The following is a 21,855-nucleotide window of genomic DNA, read 5'->3' as shown; positions in this document are numbered from 1 at the left end:
GGTACAGGATACAGATTTAATCCCACTGTGTCTCAGAACCATGTCCCTACCCAATGAGTCAGTGCAATGCTATGACTAGAAAGGGAGAAGAAGTTGACGTAGAATTCCTTGTGTGACCTGAAATTACTATAGAGAGCTAATTGATGGAATAAAAAAAAAAAGATTTGGATGTGGAATTGAAAAAGACCTGGCATTGAATCTCTCCTTAAACACTTATTAGTTGCATGATCACGGGTGAGTCACAACCTCTCTGAACTTTGTTTTCTTCTTCTCAAAATAGAGATAATGAAAATACCTCAAACTTATTTACAGGCTTGTTGTCAGGATGACATGAGATAAGGTATATAAAGTGCTTTAAATTTTTTTATTCTATAAATATCAGTTACTGTTACTGTTATTAGGAACAATGGAGCATAGGGGACGGAGTGCTAGGCTTTGAGTGTAAAACTCTAAGATTAAAATCTTGCCTCTGGCATTTACTGGCTATATGGCTACCAGCAAATTATTAAACTTCAGTTGCACTTCAAGAAACTGGAGCGCTTATTTACTAAATTATTGACTTGTGGCATCTGAATTGGTGGGGATTTCTACACTAGGATTTCTCAATTGTGAAAAGATAATTCCCCCTTCCTGTTTACTTCTCATCATTAGAAGCCCTCTATTCTAAGGATGAGAACACTGTCTCCAGCAGGGGGAAACTTCTGTGTGTCTATGTGAAACTAAGCAGAACCATGTTTCAAGTTAAGGAAAAAAAAAAAAAAAAAAAAAAAAAAAAAAACAAGCTAGGCAGGGATTTGGTTAACTGGGTGAGAACACCAGTTTCCACAGGAATTTTTGTAGAAAGCCCAATTCTGTCAATGTTATACTTGAACTGGGATTTCTTTAATGTTAGCTTTAGAAAATTAACTCTTGCTAGGTCCTTCTCATTAAGAAATTGGTGAGAAACAGAACATGGAGAACAATATTGCAAAGAGAAAAGAACACTATAGTAGAAACAAGGAGGAATTGTATGACAGACTTGAACAGACTCTGTGCAAGTCACTAAGCTCTCTGGGCCTCAATTTTCTTGTCCCTAAAATGAATAGAGCTAGAAGAATGAAGCAGGGCTTGGGGTTCTAGGCCTAACATTCTATGAATTATTGGGTCAATGTAAGAAAGGATCAAGCTAGCCTAATTCCCTGAGAATAGCTGCCATTGGCACAGTACCCTGTGGAAGTAAGGACTATGGTTCCTTTTTTATTTAGTTCTTTAGCACTAATAGGAATATGTACTTACTCATTGGTCTGTAGTTTACAAAGCTTTTTATACATAACCTCCCCCATGCTATAGGCAATCCAAATATTATACAATGAAATCCTCATCCAACGAAGGTGGAACCTGCAGCAGAGAGGCTGATGCAAGGATCAAAAATTATCCAGCGGCAAAGGTGGGACATGCCCTGAAGTGTTTAAAATGTTTCCACTAAACAGCCTCACTCCTGCTTGTCCAGCAATGCCTTGGCATGCTGTATAGAACAGATACCAACTATCCTTTCTTCTCCCAGGACAATTTTTAAAATACTATTAACAGCACAACTGCTGACTCAACATTCTTACTGAGCAAAAGTATTGCCCAAAGGCATTGCATACTCTGCAACTTGGTGATTTTTAGGGCAAAGGAAAATGAGTATCCCTGCCAGAGTGGTTCTCTTGTTTGGAGTTTTGCCAAATCCCTTTCTCAAATTCAGGTATCTGAGAAATCCCCTGTACGTCTTAAAGCATATTCCTTGAAAAACACTTTTATAACTTCACTGTGCAGCTAGAGTTTGGGGAAGTGGTAGGAGGAGAGAGGATGAGAGAGGAGAAAAGTGTTCCAATTAAACTTTAGTATTAAGTATCTTATGAGATGAAATTTTTGTCCTCTGCTCAGAGTGTATAGTTTGGGGGCTTTGTAAATACAACCTACCCATTATGAGTCAACTGAGCCAAGATTGGAGTGGGGGTGGAAGGCAAGGGCTGTATCTCTTCCAAACCCCTCACCTGGGAATTTGTCCAGAGGAACTGTCAATGGGCCAATGAAAGGACATCAACCCAGTCAGCCTACACTGGTTGTTCTATCTGAGAATTTAGGAGTCTCATTCCTTGGGAAGATAGACATTCCATCACCTTGGAGACAAGTCTGCTTATTAGAGAACATTTCCAATGCTAGGATGATTCATAAGCAAACATACTAATTTTTAAAAGTTGCAATCTTGGCTTTGAAATGTTCTCTCTCTCTTGTTTGCTTGCATGCTTGTTCATCCCTCCCCCATTCTTTCTCTTCACCCCTTCCTCCCACCCTCCTACTCCCTTGTCTCTCTCTCCTAGGGCACTTAACAACAAAACTGTCCACCTGGAAAATATATTTGGCTAGTACTAATGACTCCATCAGTCCAAACCAGATCTCTTATGGTCCTTTGGAGTCCATACCAACTTCTCTTCTGATGAGTTTTTCATTATATCCTATGGATTGTTCTATTTGGGGAAGTACTCACTTCAGCCCTTCACTTTTCTTTTGATTTTGACAGGCAGATTTAAAAACAAAAACAAAACCAAAACCAAAAACCAAATAAACAAACAAACAAAAAAACCCTCTACCACAATACAGTAAGCAAACTCCTTGGACCCCCAGCTTTTCCTAAAGTCTGTTGAAGTTTCACACCAAATTCATCAGCAATAATAGTATAGGTAAAGTATAGCAGGAATTAACTTGTTAATTAATTAAGAATTATAAAAAGAATCTCAACAAGCCATTCCTTCTCTTAGCCTCAGTTTTTTAATCTTCAAAATGTGAGCATTGAAACAGAGAATCTCTGAGGTCTCTTGTAAATTGAAAATCCTATGCCATTTGGCTGCATAGTCAGAGATTCACAGATAACCATAGATTGGCTGCATAGAAAAAGCTTGGTCCTGGCATAGTTTTTGTCTCTACATTTTTATTCTGTTTTATTGAGGTCTCTTATTCAAGCCTTATCAGTTCCTAATCTGCTATCCTGTACCCAACACAAAGAGAAAACTAGTAGGTCACTGACTTTAAAATAAGCTTTTACAGAACTGAAAGACAGCTAAATTGTCTTCCAATAAGCTTCCCCTCTCCCTTATTCACTTTAAACTTTTTCCCATTCCTAATTTTTTTCCCCTTTTAAATCACTTCAATTGCAATTATGCAAAATCAAACTAAGAGGGTAAGTTTTTTAATTTCATCATTTGTTTCTCCACCTAGACCATGGGGAAGTAGAGGCAAAAAAAGTAGAAAGGAAGAGAGTTAAGGAAGTCTCAACTCTCAGGCACTGTGGTATAGGAAAAAAGTGTGCTTGATTCAGTTAAATGAATGGATTCAAATTCTGTTGTGTGTTTTTTTTAAGCCATTGACCACTTGTGTGACCTTGGACAAGTCTCTTAACTTCTCTCAGCTTTGGCTTTCTTATCTAGAAAATGAGGTGTTGGACTATATCAAGTCCAATGTTCTTCTAAGCTCTAATATTATCCTATAAGAATGCATCTTTGAACTAATCTATTAACAAGTATTTATTAAGCAATACTATACTGTATGGGTACTGATAATACAAATACAATGAATGAAAGAATCTCTTTTCTCAAGGAACTTAAATATAATAGGTCTCACATCTTCCACAGGACTGGCTTAATGTTCCTCCAAATGCACAATAAAGATAGAAGGATGCAACCAATAATATATCAATGAATGTCTGACAAATGGCTCTTTGGGGGGAAAATGTATGCAAGACATATTTTTAACTTTAATCTTTATTATTTGCATTTCCCCATCATTTTCTTAAGTCAAGACAATCAACAAAATACTAAAGAATCGATTTAATAATATTAATGGATAATGCTTATATAATGTTTACTACTTGACAGATACCATGTTAAATGCTTAACAGTGGGTTCATTTAAGACTTACAACAACTTTGGAAATTAGATGCTCTTATTATTCCCATTTTACAGATGAAGAAATTGAGGCAAAATGATTTTCCCAAGGATTCCACGGCTAGTTAAGTGTCTAAAGTTGGATTTGAACTAAGGTCATCTTGAAACTAGGCCCAGTAATCTATTTCTCTGAGCCAATTAGTTGCTCCTAGCATTTGCTGATTTACACAACATAAATAAGCTACCAGTGAAAATTTTACAACTAGCTATCTACAATTAGAAGGAGCTAGCTTTAGTACAATCCAGTATGCAATTCAATGAAAAATCTGCCACTTTGCAATTAGGTTGAACATGAATAAAGAAGTGGACCAGAAATAAAAAAATATCTGAGATCAAATTTGTAGGTGATTAATGTTTGCTGATTGTTTACCTGAAAGCCCTTCACAAATCAAGTCCTATTCATTAACCAGATCCATTATATTCTTTAATCAGAATTTTGACACACCTATTTAACCTACTGAAATATTTCTTTCTTCCTATGCCACCAGTTAACTTGTTTGCCTCCACTGGTAGAGAGTTTCCTGATTTGGGAGTTTTCCATCTTTAGGTTTAGTCTCTATCTCTAATCTCTTACCCAAGGAAGCTGGTTGCAAATGAATATTTTTTTTTTTCCTTTAAAAAATGACTGTTCTTAATATATGGAGGTTTCCTGGCACATTTTGGTTTACAAAAGTAGAAACAAATCTTGGCAGGCAGGACTGTAATAGCCAAACTATAGCTAAGATTCCAGCAATAAAGCACCAGGAATAGCTGGGCCTCTTCCTGAGTGATGCAATATTAACACCACTTTTTCTAGAGCTTGTTTTATGCATAGCAGAGCACAAAGACGAGAACCCACAAAATACCTCTCAGGAAGAAAAAAGAGATTATAAATTAAAAAAACGGAGACAAGCACCCATGGCTTCTTTCAAGCATATACCAACAAAGGGGTTGGGATGGGGTAAGGAGGGAATCCCTTTTTGAGCATCATCTAAAGCACCATCCATCCTTTGACACTTTAGTCCCAAATCTCTGAGTAGGGACAAAATGGATATTTCTGTGTGAAATATCAAAATTGAAGGTAATGAGAGTTAAAGAGAGACAATTAAGGAACTAGTTAGAAAGCTAGAGGAACTATTTTGCTTTATTTCAACCTAAGAATTTATTGATGCAAATAAACTCTGAACAATACATGTCTGGTTTATTGTATAAAGAATGGGAAAACAGTGGTGTTTGCATATTTCATGCTATGTAACAAATAATCAGGGACAGATTCTTGGCAGAACAGATTTCTATAAAAGAGTTTATCAGTGACTCAGAATCTCCTTGGAAATAAGCAGGAGACCAAAACCAAGTTCTCTTGCCCGGCATCTTACCTTATGGGCAGTTTCAGCAAATTGCTGGGCACTGTTCTTCATGTCTTCTGTCTTTTCTTCTGCTCGACCTAACCTTTCCCCACGCTCATTCAAGGCCTGGCTGGCCTTCTGCACTGCACTTGTCACACTGTCTGCTGCTGAATGAAGTATGCTGTTTCCTGGAGCAGACAAATAACAATAAATAATGATGATGATGATGATGGCAGCTCATAATTTACACTGAAAGAGTAATTTAAGGTTTTCAACATGCTTTCCTCACAATGATCTTATGGAGGTAAATACTATTTTCCAGGTGAGGAAACTGAGGAAATACTTTGATTGAGGTCACAAAACCAAGGAATGGCACCAAGATTCATATACATCATCTCCTGGGTATTAGTCCAAAGTTTACCTATTACACTATATTGTTTCTTTTAAAATAACATCAGAATCCTGAAACAAGTAACTGACCAGGCCCTTTAAGGCAAGAAGCTATGCTTTAGGAATAAATTAGACAGATTAGAATGGCCCCTGACATGTTCAAGATTCAAGAATGCTAATTAATTGTTCCTAGGAGTCTAAAAAGGATAGCTTCCTATTCCCCAAAAGAAAATTTATGCAGTGGCAGAAATTGGCAAACACTAAAATCTGTCCCCTGTACCTTGAAGTGTGAGACATTAGACATCTCCATTCTACATGGAATGCTAGAGAGCATTGTTTTGGGAATGAGAGTGGGGGAAGAAAAGTGTCCCAAGGGATAATTTGAACACAAAAACTTTTGATATAGAATTAAATAGCATTGAATAGTATACATCACCAGACAGTGGAAAAGAAGAAAGAAAGAGGGAGAGGGGGAATGAAAAAGGAGGGAGGAAAAGAGTGAAGGAGGGAAGGAGAGAAGAGGGAGAAGGGAGGCATGAAAGAGAAAAAAAGAAAGAAAAAAGAGAAAAACTAAAAAGCTAAGAAACAAAGAAAAAAAGGAAATACAGAAAGAAAGAAAGAAAGTAAGAAAGAAAAGAAAAAGAAAAAAGATATAGCTTGTAAGTAGAAATTTACTCTATTTTATTTATCTTAGGTTGTTGTGGATCAACCATAACATAAAATGAATACCAACAACAAAATTCGGTTCTGCACATATATATTGTACCTAGGATATACTATAACATATTTAATATGTATGCCTGCCATCTAGGGGAGGGGGTGGAGGGAAGGAGGGGAAAATTCGGAACAGAAGGGAATACAAGGAATAATGTTGTAAAAAAAAAATTACCTATGCATATGTACTGTCAAAAAATGTTATAATTATAAAATTAATAAAAAATAAAAAAAAAAAACTAAAATTGATCAAGGGGAAGCCAGCAAAATTACAAGAGACCAAGAAATAAAGCAAAAGGAAAAGAATGAAAAAAATAGAAAAGAGCATGAAATATCTCATAAGAAAAACAATTAACTTGTAGAACAGATCAAGAAGAAAAATAACATAAGGATAATTGGATTACTTGAAATCTACAACCAAAAAAGGAATTTGTCCTGAAGTGCTAAAAGAAAAAGAAAAAATATAAGTAGAAAAAATTGACCAATTATCTCCTGACAGAGATCTTCATAACAAATTCTAAAGCCCACATTTTGAGGAGAAAGTATTATGAACAACAAGAAAAAAAAAATCAGAATATAATGGAGCCACTGTTAGAATCACACAAGACCTAACAGTGGCTACATTAAAAGACAAAGTCTTGGAACATATGAACACTTGAAAGAACAAAAGAACTGGGTTGGTGGCAGAAAATATAATTCCCAACAATGTTAAGCATAATCCTGAACAGCAACAACAACAACAATAAAAACTTTATTCAACACAAAAACAAAAACAAACAAACAAAAAACCCCCCTAAAATGAATACCTTAAGAGTGCGATAATAATTCTTTATCTGAGAAAAAATAAAGAATTATTATAGCACCCTTAAGGTATTCATTTATAAATGCCTTAGAACTACAGAATTCTAGAGTTGAAAGAGACTTGAAGTCTTTTAATCCAAGCTTTACTCAAATATGCATTTCATATTAAAAAATGGTTATCTAACTTCCACTGGGATATGTAAGTTACATAATGAACAGAGCAATGTACTTGAAATCAGAAAGATGAGAATTCAGATCTGGCTTCAGATACTTGGGCAAGTCATTTAATCTCCTTGTGCTTCAATTTCCTCATCTGTAAAATGAGGAAGTTAAAAATCAGTGGCCTCTAAAATCACTTCAAGCTCTAAGTCTATGATCTCATAATTTCTAGAGATGAGGAAGGAAGTACTTCCTAAACACCCCACTTTACTTTTAGATAGCTCTAATAATTAAAAAGCTATATCCTTTCAAAAATAAACATTTTATTAAACATCTATTATGTACCAGACATTGTTCTAAATGATGGGGGATACAAAAATACCCTGCCCCTCAAGGAGCTTTCAGTCCAATAGAGAAAACATGCAAACAAATATATATAGAATAAAGTATATTCAGGATGAGTAGGAAGTAATTAACAGAGGGGAAAGTATTAGTAGTAATTATCAGAGAGAAAGCTGGTAGGAGAAGCAAAAGAACATCTCAGGTGGGAGAAAATCACAGAAAATGTCTAGGTCAAAGATTTTTATGATGCAACTAGGAGGACAGCATCACAAGATTAAAGGGTACATGTTAGGGAGTTAAAGTGAAGGAAGATTGGAAAGGTAGGAGAGAATTAGGTTGATGAAGGACTTTGAAAGCCCAACAGAGCCACTACAATTAACTGAGTGAGGAGGTGAAGTGATGTGGCATGGTTGAACCTGTCCTTGATCCACCTCCCCCCCCCCCCCCAGGCTGGGGTTAAGTGACTTGCCCAGGGTCACACAGCTAGTATGTGTTAAGTGTCTGAGACCAGATTTGAACTTGGGTCCTCCTGAATTCAGGGCTGGTGCTCTATCCATTGCACTACCTAGCTGCCCCTGAACCTGTCCTTTAGGTAAATCACTATGTGACTAAATGGAGGATAGATTGAATAGGGGAAAGACCAGTGACAGGCATGCACTAATATATGCATGTGATGATGACAGCTTGAAGAAAGTGATGGTCACGTCAGAGGAGAAAAGGAAATATATCTGAAAGGGTAAAATCTATAGGATTTGGCTACAAATTAGATGAAGGGATGGGACAGAGAGATGGTGAGTATAGAATGACTCCTAGATTACAAATCTGAAGAATTAGGATAGTGCTGCCCTCTAGTAACAGGGAAAGTAAGAAGAAGGGATGATTTAGAGAGAAAGATCAATGAAGAGAATGAGAATAAAGAAAACACCATTGGATTTGGCAACTAAGAGATTACTTAGTAACCCTTGAAAGGAGAGTTTTGATGAAATTAAAAGGTCAGAACCCTGACTGTAAAATAGTGGAAGGAGATAAAGTGAAGGCACCTACTGTAAGAGGCCAAATAAGTATAGATAAAAAAGGCAGAAGTGACAGAGGATAATAAGGATGGAAGGATCAAATGATTTTTAAACTATGGCATAGAAGAGAAATGGGCGAGTTTGTGAGCAGAAGAAAACGAACCAGTAAATAAGTGAATGATGGGAATGTCAGAAAGGACAATCTGTTGGTGGAGACAAGATAAAATGGGGCTGTTGAACAAATAAAGGAGTTAGCCTTGTTAAGTTGTAAGGCCACCTCATCATGTGAGAAAGTAGAGAAGTACCTGAATGATAGGACATGAAAATGAAGGAATAAAAGAGAGCTTACACTGAACAGCTTCATTTTTTTCCTACTAAATATAAGGCAAGATTCTCACAGCTGAGAGAGTGGGAACAGGGAGAATTATAGGAGGTTTAAAGAATGATGAAAAGGTTTGGAAGAACTGCTTTGGAAAGTTGGATAATGAGTTTAAGGGAGGTATTCAAAAATTATACTAGAAGTTGTGTAACATAAATTTGTAGTGTGAGTGCAGTCAGAGTAGTTCTGTGATCTTTTTCCACCTTCATTTAGCAGCAAGTTTGTAGCAATGAAGGTGTCAAATAGTGAAAGTGATTTAAGGCTTGAGGCTTTGCTGGGTGTAATAGTGATAGACCAAGGAAGATAGGCATTTAAGAGAGGAGCACAGTATGGAGTTGAATACTTCCTTAAGATATCAAGATGAGGAAAAAAGAAAGTGATTATTGTAGGAGAAATTGCCAGAAAGAGAATGGAGGGGCCAAGGATTTGGAAGTCATGGCTTTTATCCAAGAGAATCTTTTGTTCCAAATCAGAAGTTATCGCTATTTCAAGGTAGATAAACAATGAAATTATGGTATCTCATTGCTTAGACTTCTTCTCCTCTCATCTCTATCATATAAACAAAGGGGTCTTAGTAGAAACTGATTATCACTTTGTATTAGCAAGTAGAAAATGATAAAATCAGATTTTGAATGAATAGCACTTTCCAATTTCAACAATTACTGACAAGAAATATAGTTTAAAAACTGCCAAACCTCAAAAGGATCAAACTCAAACTCTATTGTACTTTCAATTAGTAAAGCTAATAGTTATTAATAATAATTCATATTTTAGTGCTTTAAAATTTATAATTCATTCATTCATTATAATTCAATAATTCATATTTAGTGCTTTAAGGTTTATAAAGTACTTCTTCACTTGACTATATCATGCTAGAGATACCTAGAGCAAGTATTCTTTCTATAACAGGAAGAAGCTGAACTCAAGGGTTCAGAAAGGCAAATTATTTGTCTATAGTCATATAGTTAGTTTGCTGTGATGTTCTGCTAGCTCTCTGTAGATCCTCGGAATGGGCCTTGGTTTCAGCAGAATAATTATCACAAGAACAGTCAGGAATAAAGTCCAAAGTCTTTATTATCTCCTTCACAGTCTGTCTCCTTCTCCTGGGGCCCCACTAGCTTTCTGGGGGACCTTCAGATGAGCTTTGCTCTTAGTGGAGAAATGCAGAAGGCAGGAGAACCACCAGGATGGTCGGAGATGAAATGTCTGTGGCTGACTTTGACCTCAGTTTAAATACCCTATTACAATTATATCAAGTGTAGAACTATTACATCACCATGCTAAGTACTAAGTATATGTAAACTAGATAACCATTGTCTCATCAATTATTGAGTTAACACCTTGTTTTAATTATACTTCTTTCAAGTATACTTCTCCAGAGTTCTGGCTCTCTACAATTTTGAAACTAAGAGTAGTAAATGGATACTATATCCAGCACAACCAGTAAGTTACAAAGTAGCAAGTGGAAAAAATGTACAGCTCATTCCATTGAAAAGCTAATAAATTTATTATGTCATTTAACTCTACCTCTGGGATATATACATGTAGCCACAGTAAGTTTTAAAAAAGAAATTTCCACTGGTATAAGATGCAAAAACCTAATTTCATTTCTATGAGGATCAGTTATGGTCTATAGAAAAGATGTGTGAACAGGAAAAAAAAAGGCTTTTTTTTTTTTTTTTTTTTTCATGGAGTGATTTTGATTAATCTTCAGCTAACTGTTAAAGGGATGGTAAATTCCTTAATTATCGAAAATTTTAATTAGTTGTAAGGCAACAGAGAAAACGTAGGTTGTATAAGATAATTCTTAGGAGAGAACAGGTAAATGACAAGATCAATATGCAGCGAAATAATGCAAGAATTTTGTGCCAAAGAGGACCCAGAAATAGGTGTAGGATACACAAAATCATAGAGGGAAAGATCAGGTCTTTCCACTGTTTTCATTAGTGGCATTGGCCCTTTATTGGTCAGTAATGGTATAAATTATTTAATTAATGAATTTGTGAGAAAATTATACTAGTGCTAGTTGGTCTGAAGCAGCTAGCCAGAAAACAAGGGGATGTTGGATGCTAATTTGGTATGAGATGATAGTTGCATTCCATACTGAACCTATACCCCAGGGAGGTAAAAAAGAAAAAAGAAAAAACAAAAAAAACTCATATATGATAAAAAAAAAATCATAGAAAACCCCCCTTAAATATATCTCTAATGTTTTGCATTATTGCATATGTGTAACTTATAAAAAACTGCTTACTCTTTCAGGAATGGGAGGGAAAAAAACTTGGAACTCAAAATTTTAAAAAAATATTAAAAAGTGTTTTTACATATCATTGGGGAAAAAATAAGATGTTATTTAAAAAAGATTTCTAATGTTCCACACCCATAAATTCCCCTTCTCTGCAAAGAATTACATATTTTTTGTCTCCTTTTTCCCCTTGATATTTATGTTGTTGAAGTCTCTTTGTATATTGTTTTCCTGATTCATCATACTTCATCTTTCATGTGTTCTCATGTCTCTTTGAATTCTTTAGATTCGTAATTTCTTACAGCACAATTTTGTGACATATAGGTACCACAATTTGTTTAGTCACATAGTGGTACTTCCTGGGGTAGCAAAACAGAAAATAAACCAAAAAAAAAAAAAATCCATAAAGTAAAACAACAACAACAATAACAAAATCTCTGGGGAAAAAAGTGCCTATAACATGAGGGATGATTAGGCAAATGATGGTAATTGTGTGTATATGTGTGTGTGTATGTATGTGTGAATGCATGCACACAGACATGCAATAATATTGTGCTGTGAAAAGTAAGGAAATCAGAAATATAGTAATATGTGTGTGAACTGATACATGATAAAATAGGCAGAAATAGAACACGCAGGATACAATGAGGGAGATAAAAAGAATATTAAGATGAAGTAGAGTACTGAATATTTTTAATGACCAGTCTTTGCCCTGGAGAAGAGATTAGGAAGCACCTCTACTTAATAAATAGCTGGGGGACTAAGAATGTAGAATATTGTATGCACAATTACAAATGTCCCTATTATCTACTTATGCATGACTATTCTTTTGTAGTGGAGGAAAGGAATTGACTCATAATAGAAAAACAAAATATTCTCTCTCTCTCTCCCCCTCCCCTCCTTCTTTCTCTGTCTCAGTCTCTTTCTCTCTCTCTCTCTCTCTCTTCCCCCCCCACCCTGTCCCCTCCCTCCCTCCCCCTCTCTCTCTCTCTCTCTCTCTCTCTCTCTCTCTCTCTCTCTCTCTCTCTCTCTCTCTCTCTCTCTCTCTCTCTCTCTCTCTCTCTCTCTCCCTCCCTCCCTCCCTCCCTCCCTCCCTCCCTCCCTCCCTCCCTCCCTCCCTCCCTCCCTCTCTCTCTCTCTCTCTCTCTCTCTCTCTCTCTCTCTCTCTCTCTCTCTCTCTCTCACACACACACACACACACACACACACACACACACACACACACACACACACACACACAATTCAGTGACACTTTCTGGAGACACAAAGTACTTAGTGTTGTTCCAGAAATGCTAGAGAAATCAGATATCATGATGGGTAATCAGCGACTATGCCTTATTTAAACATTATATAGCCCCTAGCAGTGATCATTTAAATGCTTGCTAGCTGGCTGGTTGGCTGCTGAATGTATCTTCTTATAGGAGATGCTTAGCCATCTCCTTTGACATCTTGTAAATAATTGGGAAGGTTGGAGAAACTGAAGTACTCCTCTGGGACCCAGTTCCAGGTCTTTTAAGCACAAGATTTAGAAGCGGAAAAAAAAAAAGAGAATTATTCCTTCTGGATGCAACTGAAGTGGTCATTTATAATAACTGGCATTTATATAGTTCTTTAAGGCCTGAAAAGTCCTTTTCATCTTTGCAAGTTTCCATTTGATCCTCACAATAACTGTCAAGTGGTGCTGTTACCTCAATTTTACAGTTGGGGAAACTGAGGTAAATAAAGAGGATTAAATAACTTGCTGGGGAAACACTGCTTTAAGTAAATGCCTGAGGCCTGATTTTAACACAGATCTTCTTGACTTCCAGCACCCTATTCACCTTGTTATCTAGTTGTCTTCTGGAGAGGCTATTATAAGAGCCCAAGAGTAGATGAACTTCTACATCCTGGTTGATGGTGGTTGTGTATGTAAAGGGAAGAGAGATGCAAGAGATGCTGTAAAGAGAGGAAGATGAAATAAGCTGTTAATGATATGAGTTTGAATTACAGGTTTTTTGGGGTTTTTGTGTGTGTGTGTGTGTGTGTATTTTGTATTTCTCAAAAGTAATGGCATATTGGTAGGTGCTCAATAAACATTTAATTAATTGGATAGATAACCCATTCATAGTCTTACCATGTCCCTTAACTACAATAACTTATGGGTATAGTCTGTGGTTATAAAACAAGAGAACTTCACTGTCTTATTTGGGAATTGGATACATAATCTTGGTCTCTTCTGAAAAATGATGGGAAAAATGGTGCTACTATTCTTTAAAATAAGGAAAAATGTATTAATGATAAAATATGAAAATAAAAGAAAATGAAATGGTCCATAAAATCAAAATAAAATTACTTTCTTGTGAAATTAATGACCAGAGTCTAACCAATGAGACTTCAATGGAGCCTCCTGATTTCTCTAATCAGAGATTTCTTTTTGATACAGGACACTCAAATTAAGATAATTAGAGAAACCTTTCCCCCTGGTTAGCTTGATGGAACAAACAGAAAATACCTTAGATAATACAAAGAATGAAAGCACATGTCACCTTATGGAAAATGACTAATTCAATATACTTTTAGGAGACCCACACATGCAAAGTTTTGTGGTACAAATTAAGAGAGCTAGGAAATAATGTAGCTACATAAATACTCAAATTTACTCCTCTGCAGCTGATGGTCTAGTAGATACAGTCAGTCAGGAAAACTTGAGTTCAAATCCAGTCTTGGACATTTGCTAGCTGTGTGCCCATGGGCAAGTCACTTAAACTCTGCCTCAGTTTCTTCTTCTATAAAATGGGGATAATAAGAACACTTACTTCATAGGGTTGCTGTGAAAATCAAATGAGATAAAAAGAACTTAGTAAAGTGCCTGTAATATAATAGGCATTTAGTAAATACTTGCTTCCTTCCTGACATTTCTATAAGTCATCCACATCAGATTGTAAATTCCCTGGGGATAAGGGATGAATCTTATTCATCTTTGTAGCTTCAATTAAATCCTTGGGGATAGTGGAAACACTCAGCTAATGTTTATGGAATAAATGAGACCCTTAAAACTCAAGGCTTTGGGAACATCACATATTGGCATGATAAATTTGAAATTTAAACATTCATTTTCCTGAGGGGGGGGGAAGGTCTGTAACTTTCTTTAAATGGAATAGAAAGATATAAACACCCAAATTTATTCATATATTATGAAGATAGCCCAGTCAACTATACAGAAAAAAAAGGCAACTAATTTTTAAATCATAGAACCCAGAGAACCAAGTTAAGACCAAGCTTGGTTCATTTATGATGCTTTTGTAAATTTCATTCAATATGGACTTTTAAAAAATGTAATAGCACCTTATGTTAAATTATGCAGAAGTTTTTACTATGAGAGAAAGTCAAGATAATAATGTAAAAACTAGATGCAGTGACTTCTGGAAAACACAATTAGTGAAGGTGAAAGTTTGTTTAAAATGAAGCAGTGGTTAAAAACTTAAATCTAGCATTTCCAGGAAGGGGAAAGGGACTGTAGAATAAGATAATGAAGAAAAATTTAAAAGCATGAGCCATGGTCTAAGGTGGCAGCTAGGTGGTGTAGAGATAGAGTGGCAGTCCTGGACTCAGAAAAACTCTTCTTCCTGACTTCAAATCTGCCCTCAGACAACTTACTTATGACCCTAGGCAAGTCACTTAACCCTGTTTGCCTCATATTCATCATTTAAAAATGAGCTGAAAAGGAAATGGTAAACCACTCCAGTATCCTTGCCATCAAAACTCCAAAACTTCAAATTCAGACTCAACAGAAACAACTCAACAATAACAACAACAATATAGTCTAAGGTCACATGTTAAACTGCTATTTTTTTAAACTACGTATATGCAGTTTATCAATACATCAGTCTTCATTTTCTATATTTGATAAAACTTCTACAACTTGTGTTCAAGAAAACAAACAAATGGAGTATTTGGACTTTTTTCTATAGGAGGTAAATTTAATCTATGAAACAGAAAGCGAGTGTTCTTTATAATGAACAACAGTTGAATGGTAATTGTTCTGGGGGAATGACTAGAAGCTCTATAATACTTTATTACTATGCATGCATATGGACAGACTATTTCTCACACACAGTCACAGAATTCATGCTATTTTAGCTTTCCTATGCAAAGATATTCTTTCAAAACTGAATCTTCCCAAAATCCTACTTGACCTATGACTACTTCATAGTTAACTTTTGATTTTTTTGGTGATATATATATATATATATATTTAAAAACAAAATATTGATAATTCATGCAGATTTTGAGAAAGTGTAGGATTAATTATAGAATAGCTTTTATAAATGTATTTTTATATCTTGGTAAAAGAAATTAATAAATTCCTACCAGAGAAAGGGCTAATAAATGACTTTTAAGTTTATGAATATTGTGTAGTCACTGGAACTAGTAAATAGTTTGGAGAGAAATGAAGTCTAAGAGCTTGGAAGTAGTTAAATTCTCCTAGGCAGCTAAATAGAACAAATAGCTAGAGTTCTGGACAAGAGTCAAAAAGGCCTGAGTTCAAATACTGCCTAAGACACTAGCACTGTGAACCTGGGCAAGCCAGGGTCTGCTTCTGGGTGCCCAATTGTAAAATGAGAAAAATAATAGAGCTTACTTTACAGAGTTGTTGTGAGGATTAAATGATATAAAATTTCAAAACTTTTAACACAATACTTTCTAGATAGTAGGCACTTAATAGATGCTTATTTCTTCTCTCCCTCTAAGACAGTTATATCTTCCCATTATAATCTTGGTTACACAATCAATTTCCCTAGCTTGTGATAGATAGTATAAAGATAAACTTTCTGTCTAATGCTCTATGAATTACCAATTAGTGAGGTTAAAAATCAATGAATTTTTATAGTATAAAACTGGGAGAAATCTCAGAGGACTGACATGAGGAGAAGGCTGGGTTCTTTAAGACACAGGAGCAAAAATATTGTAAGGTGTACCAAATCAAAAAGGCTGCGAACATAGTTCTGTATGCTGCAATCAGACTGTATCCACTTTCAGAAAACTGGGCTAATTACCAGTAATCTGTTCATTGGGTGATAAATTCATCAGCCATAGAATCCTATGAAAGCAAATGTACAAAATATCCCCAAATCTTGTGGTGGTAGGGAATGATTCTTCTATTTCTGTAGCAGAAGGAAAATAGGAAATGAGAGAAGAAACAGAGAGAGCAATTTAGGATAGAGCAGACCCTAAACAATTCAACAAGCATTTATTATTATCAAAGACTCATTGGGTCCTGACCTTCAGGAAGGTATCTAATAGATATGGGACCCAGGAGCACTGCAAATTCTCAATAAAAGATGCAATAAACAAATAAAGGCTGACAATTCCCCCAGTTTTTAGGAACACAGAGCCAAAGCATGTAATTACATTTCAAAGGCTTGCTTTCCAAAGAGAAAAGTGTAGCTAGAGCTTAATAGCAGCTCCAGAATTATCTCTTGTGTCAGGTCTGAGGCTAATTCCCTAGGCAGTGAAATTAGTTGTGTTGCCTGGAGCTGAGTGACAAAGAAAAGTCAATTCAGTCACCAGGAATACTTTGTAAACACAGAAACAGAAAAGTTGGCCTGAAGACTGAGACTTCACAGTTATCTAGAACTTTAAGTCACCAAATTGAGAGCAGTAATAATATCTATTGGATTAAGCCCATGTACACTGATGAGAAGGTCTTTTTTAAAAAAAAAAAATTAAACCTTTTTATTTTTCCAAAACATATTCATGTATAATTTTTCAACATTAACTCTTGCAAAACTTTGAATTCCAACTTTCCGTCCCTTCTCCCATCCCTTCCCCTAGATAGCAAATAGTCCAATATATGTTAAATATGGTAGAAATATATGTTAAATCTAATGTATCCATACATATTTATACAATTATCTTGCTGCAGAAGAACAATCATATCAAACCAGAAAAAAATGAGAAAGAAAATAAAATGCAAACAAACAACAACAAAAAGAGTGAAAAGGCTATGTTATGAACCACACTCAGTTCTCACAGTTCTCTGTCTGGGTGTAGATGGCTCTCTTCATCACAAGATCACTGGCATTGGTCTGAATCATTTCATTGTTGAAAAGAACCTTGTCCATCAGAATTGATCATTATATAATCTTCTTACTGCCGAGTACAATGATCTCCTCGTTCTGTTCATTTCACTTAGGATCGGTTCATGTCAGTCTCTCCAGGCCTTTCTGAAATCATCCTGTTGATCATTTCTTATAAAACAATAATATTCCATAACATTCATATATCATAACTTATTCAGCCATTCTCCAACTGATGGGCATTCAGTTTCTGACCACTACAAAGAGGGCTGCCATAAACATTCTTGCACACGTGAGTCCTTTTCCCTCCTTTAAGATCTCTTTGGGATATAAGCCCAATAGAAACACTGCTGGGTCAAAGGGAATGCATATTTTGATAACTCTTTGGGCATAGTTCCAAATTGCTCTCCAGATGGCTGGATTGGGGGAAGATCTTTTAGTAGCCTTTCAATCTGCTTTCAAGTTAGTGTTATGGTTTCTCTTGAAAGCTTGTCTGAATATGATCCTTCATAGCAATACTTTGATTGGTTTTCTTAATGGTTCCCCAACTTAACAAGCATTTATTAAGCTCCTAAAATGTGCCAAGCTTTGGAGACATAAAGACAAGTTGCTTGGCTCCCTTTTCTCCAATCATTTTAGTCTTTTAAAATCTTCTATCTTCACTTCCAAGACCCACACAGAGAACATAGCTTAACATACTCCTCCACTGAGAACAACAAGGTTATGAAAACTGAGTTTTCTCAACTTCTCTCTTCCATTCTTAAAGTTTATATCAGGGGCAGCTAGGTGGAGTAGTAGACAGTGTCAATCCTGGAATCAGGAGAACCTGAGTTCAAATCCAACCTCACATACTAGCTGTAAGACTCTGGGCAAGTCAATCTTGATTACCTCCAAAAACTCAACCAAAGCAAAACAAACAAAAACTCAACCCCCCCAAAAAAACTTTTTAACACTATGATTCATTAACTCCTCTTTTGTTCTGGTGATAAACTATTTCTAGTCCTCCAGGACATTGTTGAAGCTATCATCTCTCCATCTTCTACTTTTTAAAAATTCTCTCCCACTGTCTCCATTTGAACATTAACAAGTTAAAGTCTTTTCTATCCTAAAAGAGATTTCTATTTCTGGACACTGAGCCCCAGAATCTAGGGGAAAAGTAGTTCCTGTTCTCACCCCCTGGTACCCTCCAGAGTAATGGCACTGCTTCTAGATTGGCCTTTGTAGTTATCCTTGAAGGGAACAACCCTTGTGGAGGTGGATCCTTCAGACCAACCACCACCTGAGTTTTCATTGATTCAAGCACTAAAATTTACAAAGACTAATGGAAATAAGTTTGTCAAGGCCATACTACCCTATTTTAATCTGTTTCTTCTTAAAGAACACCAGGTAACTACAACAATAATGGTCTCTTGGTTGGTACCAAGGTCTATGACACAAAATTTTGAATCACCAAACAGTTTTTGTCATAAATTCATCAAAACTAATGTTTCTTTTTTGCAACAGTTCATTGTTTTTAACCTTGCTTCTCAAAATAAGATGAGAGCACCTGTTTGCTGACTGATAACAAACCAAATTATCAGTTTTAAGAACCTGTTGTGAAGATCATGTGATGATCAATTGTGATGAACTTGGCTCTTTTTAACAATGAGGTGATTCAAGATAATTTCAATAGTCTTGGGATGTAAAGTGCCATCTACATTCAAAGAGAGAACTATGGAGATTGAATGTGGATCAAATCATAGTATTTTCATCTTTTGTTGATGTTGGTTTGCTTTTTTCTTTTTTCTTTCTCTTTTGATCTGATTTTTTTTTTATGTGTGCAGCATGATGAATATGAAATATGTTTAGAAGAACTGCACATATTTAACCTAATTTGGTTTATTTGTTGTTTGAGGAGGTGGTAGCAGGGAGGGAAAAGGAGAAAAAATTGGAACAAGGTTTTGCAAAGGTGAATGTTGAAAACTACTTTTGCATGTATTAAAAAAAAAAAGAATAAAGAACCTGTTACTGAGTATTTTTCACAACATTTCAGTACTTTTGGTATTTGATTTGTCTGTTGTTGAGTCATGATTTTCAATTATGTCTGACTTTTTGTGATCCTATTTGGGATCTTCTTGGCCAATAATATTGGAATATGCCATTTCTTTTTCCAGCTCATTTAGCAGATAAGGAAACTGAGGCAAACAGATTTAAGTGACTTATCCAGGTCATACAGCTAATGTGTCTGAGGTCAGATTTGAACTCAGAAAGATAAGTTGTTCTGACTTCAAATCCCATATTCTATCCAATATACCTAGTCATAAAGATGATCTGTAAACTTCTATCAAGCACTAAATTGTCATATGATTGTAGAGATATATATCCTTAACATAATATATTTAGGGATCAATGTGGTGTAGCAGAATAATTTGTGAATTTGGAGTCAAAAACCTTGTGTGTAAATCTTTTCTCTTTATTGATGTATATATGTAATGGCGTTAGGCCATTGACTTAAGTCAGGCACATAGAAGGCAAGATAAATACTTCCTAACTGACTTAATCTTGTCCTCTCTCCCTCAAAAGATTGTTAAGAAGAAAACATCTTTTTAAGCCTTAAAGTACTTATTTATTTAACTATTTTTTATTTATTTTTATTGCCTTCTTTTGTTTCCTAAATAGCTTTTTATTTTTCCAAATATTTGTCAACATTCATGTTTGCAAAACCTTGTGTTCCAAAATTTTCTCCTTTCTTCTGCTTCCCCACCCCCAGACAGCAACCAATCTGATATATGTTAAACATGTAAAGCACTTATACTTACTTGGTCTGTGACCCTGAGAAAGTCATTTAAAATTCCATGCCTCAGTTTTCATGTATGTAAATAAAATCAGTGAATTGGACTCAATGACTTTTTAAGCTTTTTTTTCCAGCTCTAAATCTATAACAATCAAATGTTATAGAAATATAGAATCATATAGCTGAAAGAGATTTACTAATTATAAAACAATGTAGAATATCAGCTTTAAACTACTTTTTAGCATATTTATTAGATTCTCACTACACCCCATGAAATAGGAGGGGTTGTTGTTGTTCAATCATTTCCAATTTTGAATGTTCCTATTTAGGGACACTAGATACTAGACTGATTTGCCATTTCCTTCTTCAATCCTTCTTCCACTCCATCACACTATGCAAAGTCACTTTCTTCTCTTATTAGCCACATAAAATATGTCACATAAAGAAAATTAATATTTGGTCTCCTAAGGTTTACTTCTAAGTCTTGTTACCAAAAATCATACAATAATTTAGATGGAGAACAGGTGATCTTTCTCTGGTACACATATTTCATTAAAAAAAAAAAAAGGTAGGGAAAATAGGAGAAAAGATGCTTGGAATAAATTAAGTCAATGTCAGAGTAAGAACAAAATAAAGTCCCTACGGGGATAAATCTTCTACCCTGAGAGAAATGCAAGATGAAGCTCAGAGATCTGAAATGAACCTTTTAAGATTCGTTTAAACTAGATTATGAAAGCAGGCAATTCTTTTTTTTTTTTTTTTTTTTCTCTAGAGACCAATTAGTCTCAGGAATTGACAGAGGATGACTGATTCCCATGGTAATAATTTCAACGTTAACATCTACAGGTTTCTTTCTTCTTTCCACTCCTCCCCTCAGCCCCCTGCTTTGTACCAAAGTGTATGAAAAGTTTCATTTTATCCTCTGTTCCAGTGCATAAATTTTAGTTTTCTATATAAAACTACTACCTTGATATATCTCAGCTAGGCCAGCTTCCTGTCATCTGCTATAGGAACCTACTGGTACCTCTTCATTATCTATCCATGACTCTTTTCATCTTCTTCCCTCTCCAAATTCTTGGAATATGCAAGATGCATAAGAGTCACAGACAAGATTTTTCATTTTTTTAGGACATCCAATTCCAAACAAGTCCATTCTGACCAGCATGCTCTGCACCCTTGGGAAGATTCCTAAAGTAATCTCCAATCTTCCAAGATAGAGCTAACAAAATCCTACCTTCTGGCAACTTCCTAGCATTATAAGATTTAAATCTAAAAGCAATCTGGAGATCTAATTCAGCACTCTCATTTTACACAGACAAGGAAAGGGAGACAGAGGGAGATTGAGCTCCCTAAAGTTAAACAAGATAATTAATTGATTCAAACCCAAGTCTTCTGATTTTACATTGAGATCACTTACTTCTCTTACCCCATTGCCTAATCCAATCAAAGAAACATTTATTAAGTATACATTATATGCAAGGCATTTTCAAGGTGCTGGGAATTTGGGGAAGCAAACAAAAAATCGCCCTAACCATCAAGAAATTTTTTATTTATGCTGAATACAACATGTATATAGAGAAGTACATATATATATAAGTTAGAGGAAGAAGAGAACATTAAAAACTAAGGAGATCAAGAAAGACTTTCCCAGAAGATATGGCAAATCAGCAAAGCTATGAAAGTAACTGGA

The 21,855-nt window shown here is 35.5% G+C and overlaps 1 protein-coding gene across 7 annotated transcripts in view; it reads right to left on the bottom strand.

The window, feature by feature from the left end:
- STXBP6 (syntaxin binding protein 6) overlaps positions 1-21,855 on the bottom strand; it is a 339,987-nt gene that overhangs the window by 5,489 nt on the left and 312,643 nt on the right. For all 7 annotated transcript variants that reach the window (XM_074289615.1, XM_074289614.1, XM_074289608.1 and 4 more), the window contains one exon: positions 5,321-5,478. In XM_074289615.1, coding sequence (XP_074145716.1) covers positions 5,321-5,478 — 158 coding nt within the window. The remainder of the gene's footprint in view (positions 1-5,320; positions 5,479-21,855) is intronic.

Source organism: Sminthopsis crassicaudata, chromosome 2, assembly GCF_048593235.1.
Source record: "Sminthopsis crassicaudata isolate SCR6 chromosome 2, ASM4859323v1, whole genome shotgun sequence".
Taxonomy (NCBI): domain Eukaryota; kingdom Metazoa; phylum Chordata; class Mammalia; order Dasyuromorphia; family Dasyuridae; genus Sminthopsis; species Sminthopsis crassicaudata.
This window is presented reverse-complemented; position numbering and strand designations above follow the sequence as displayed.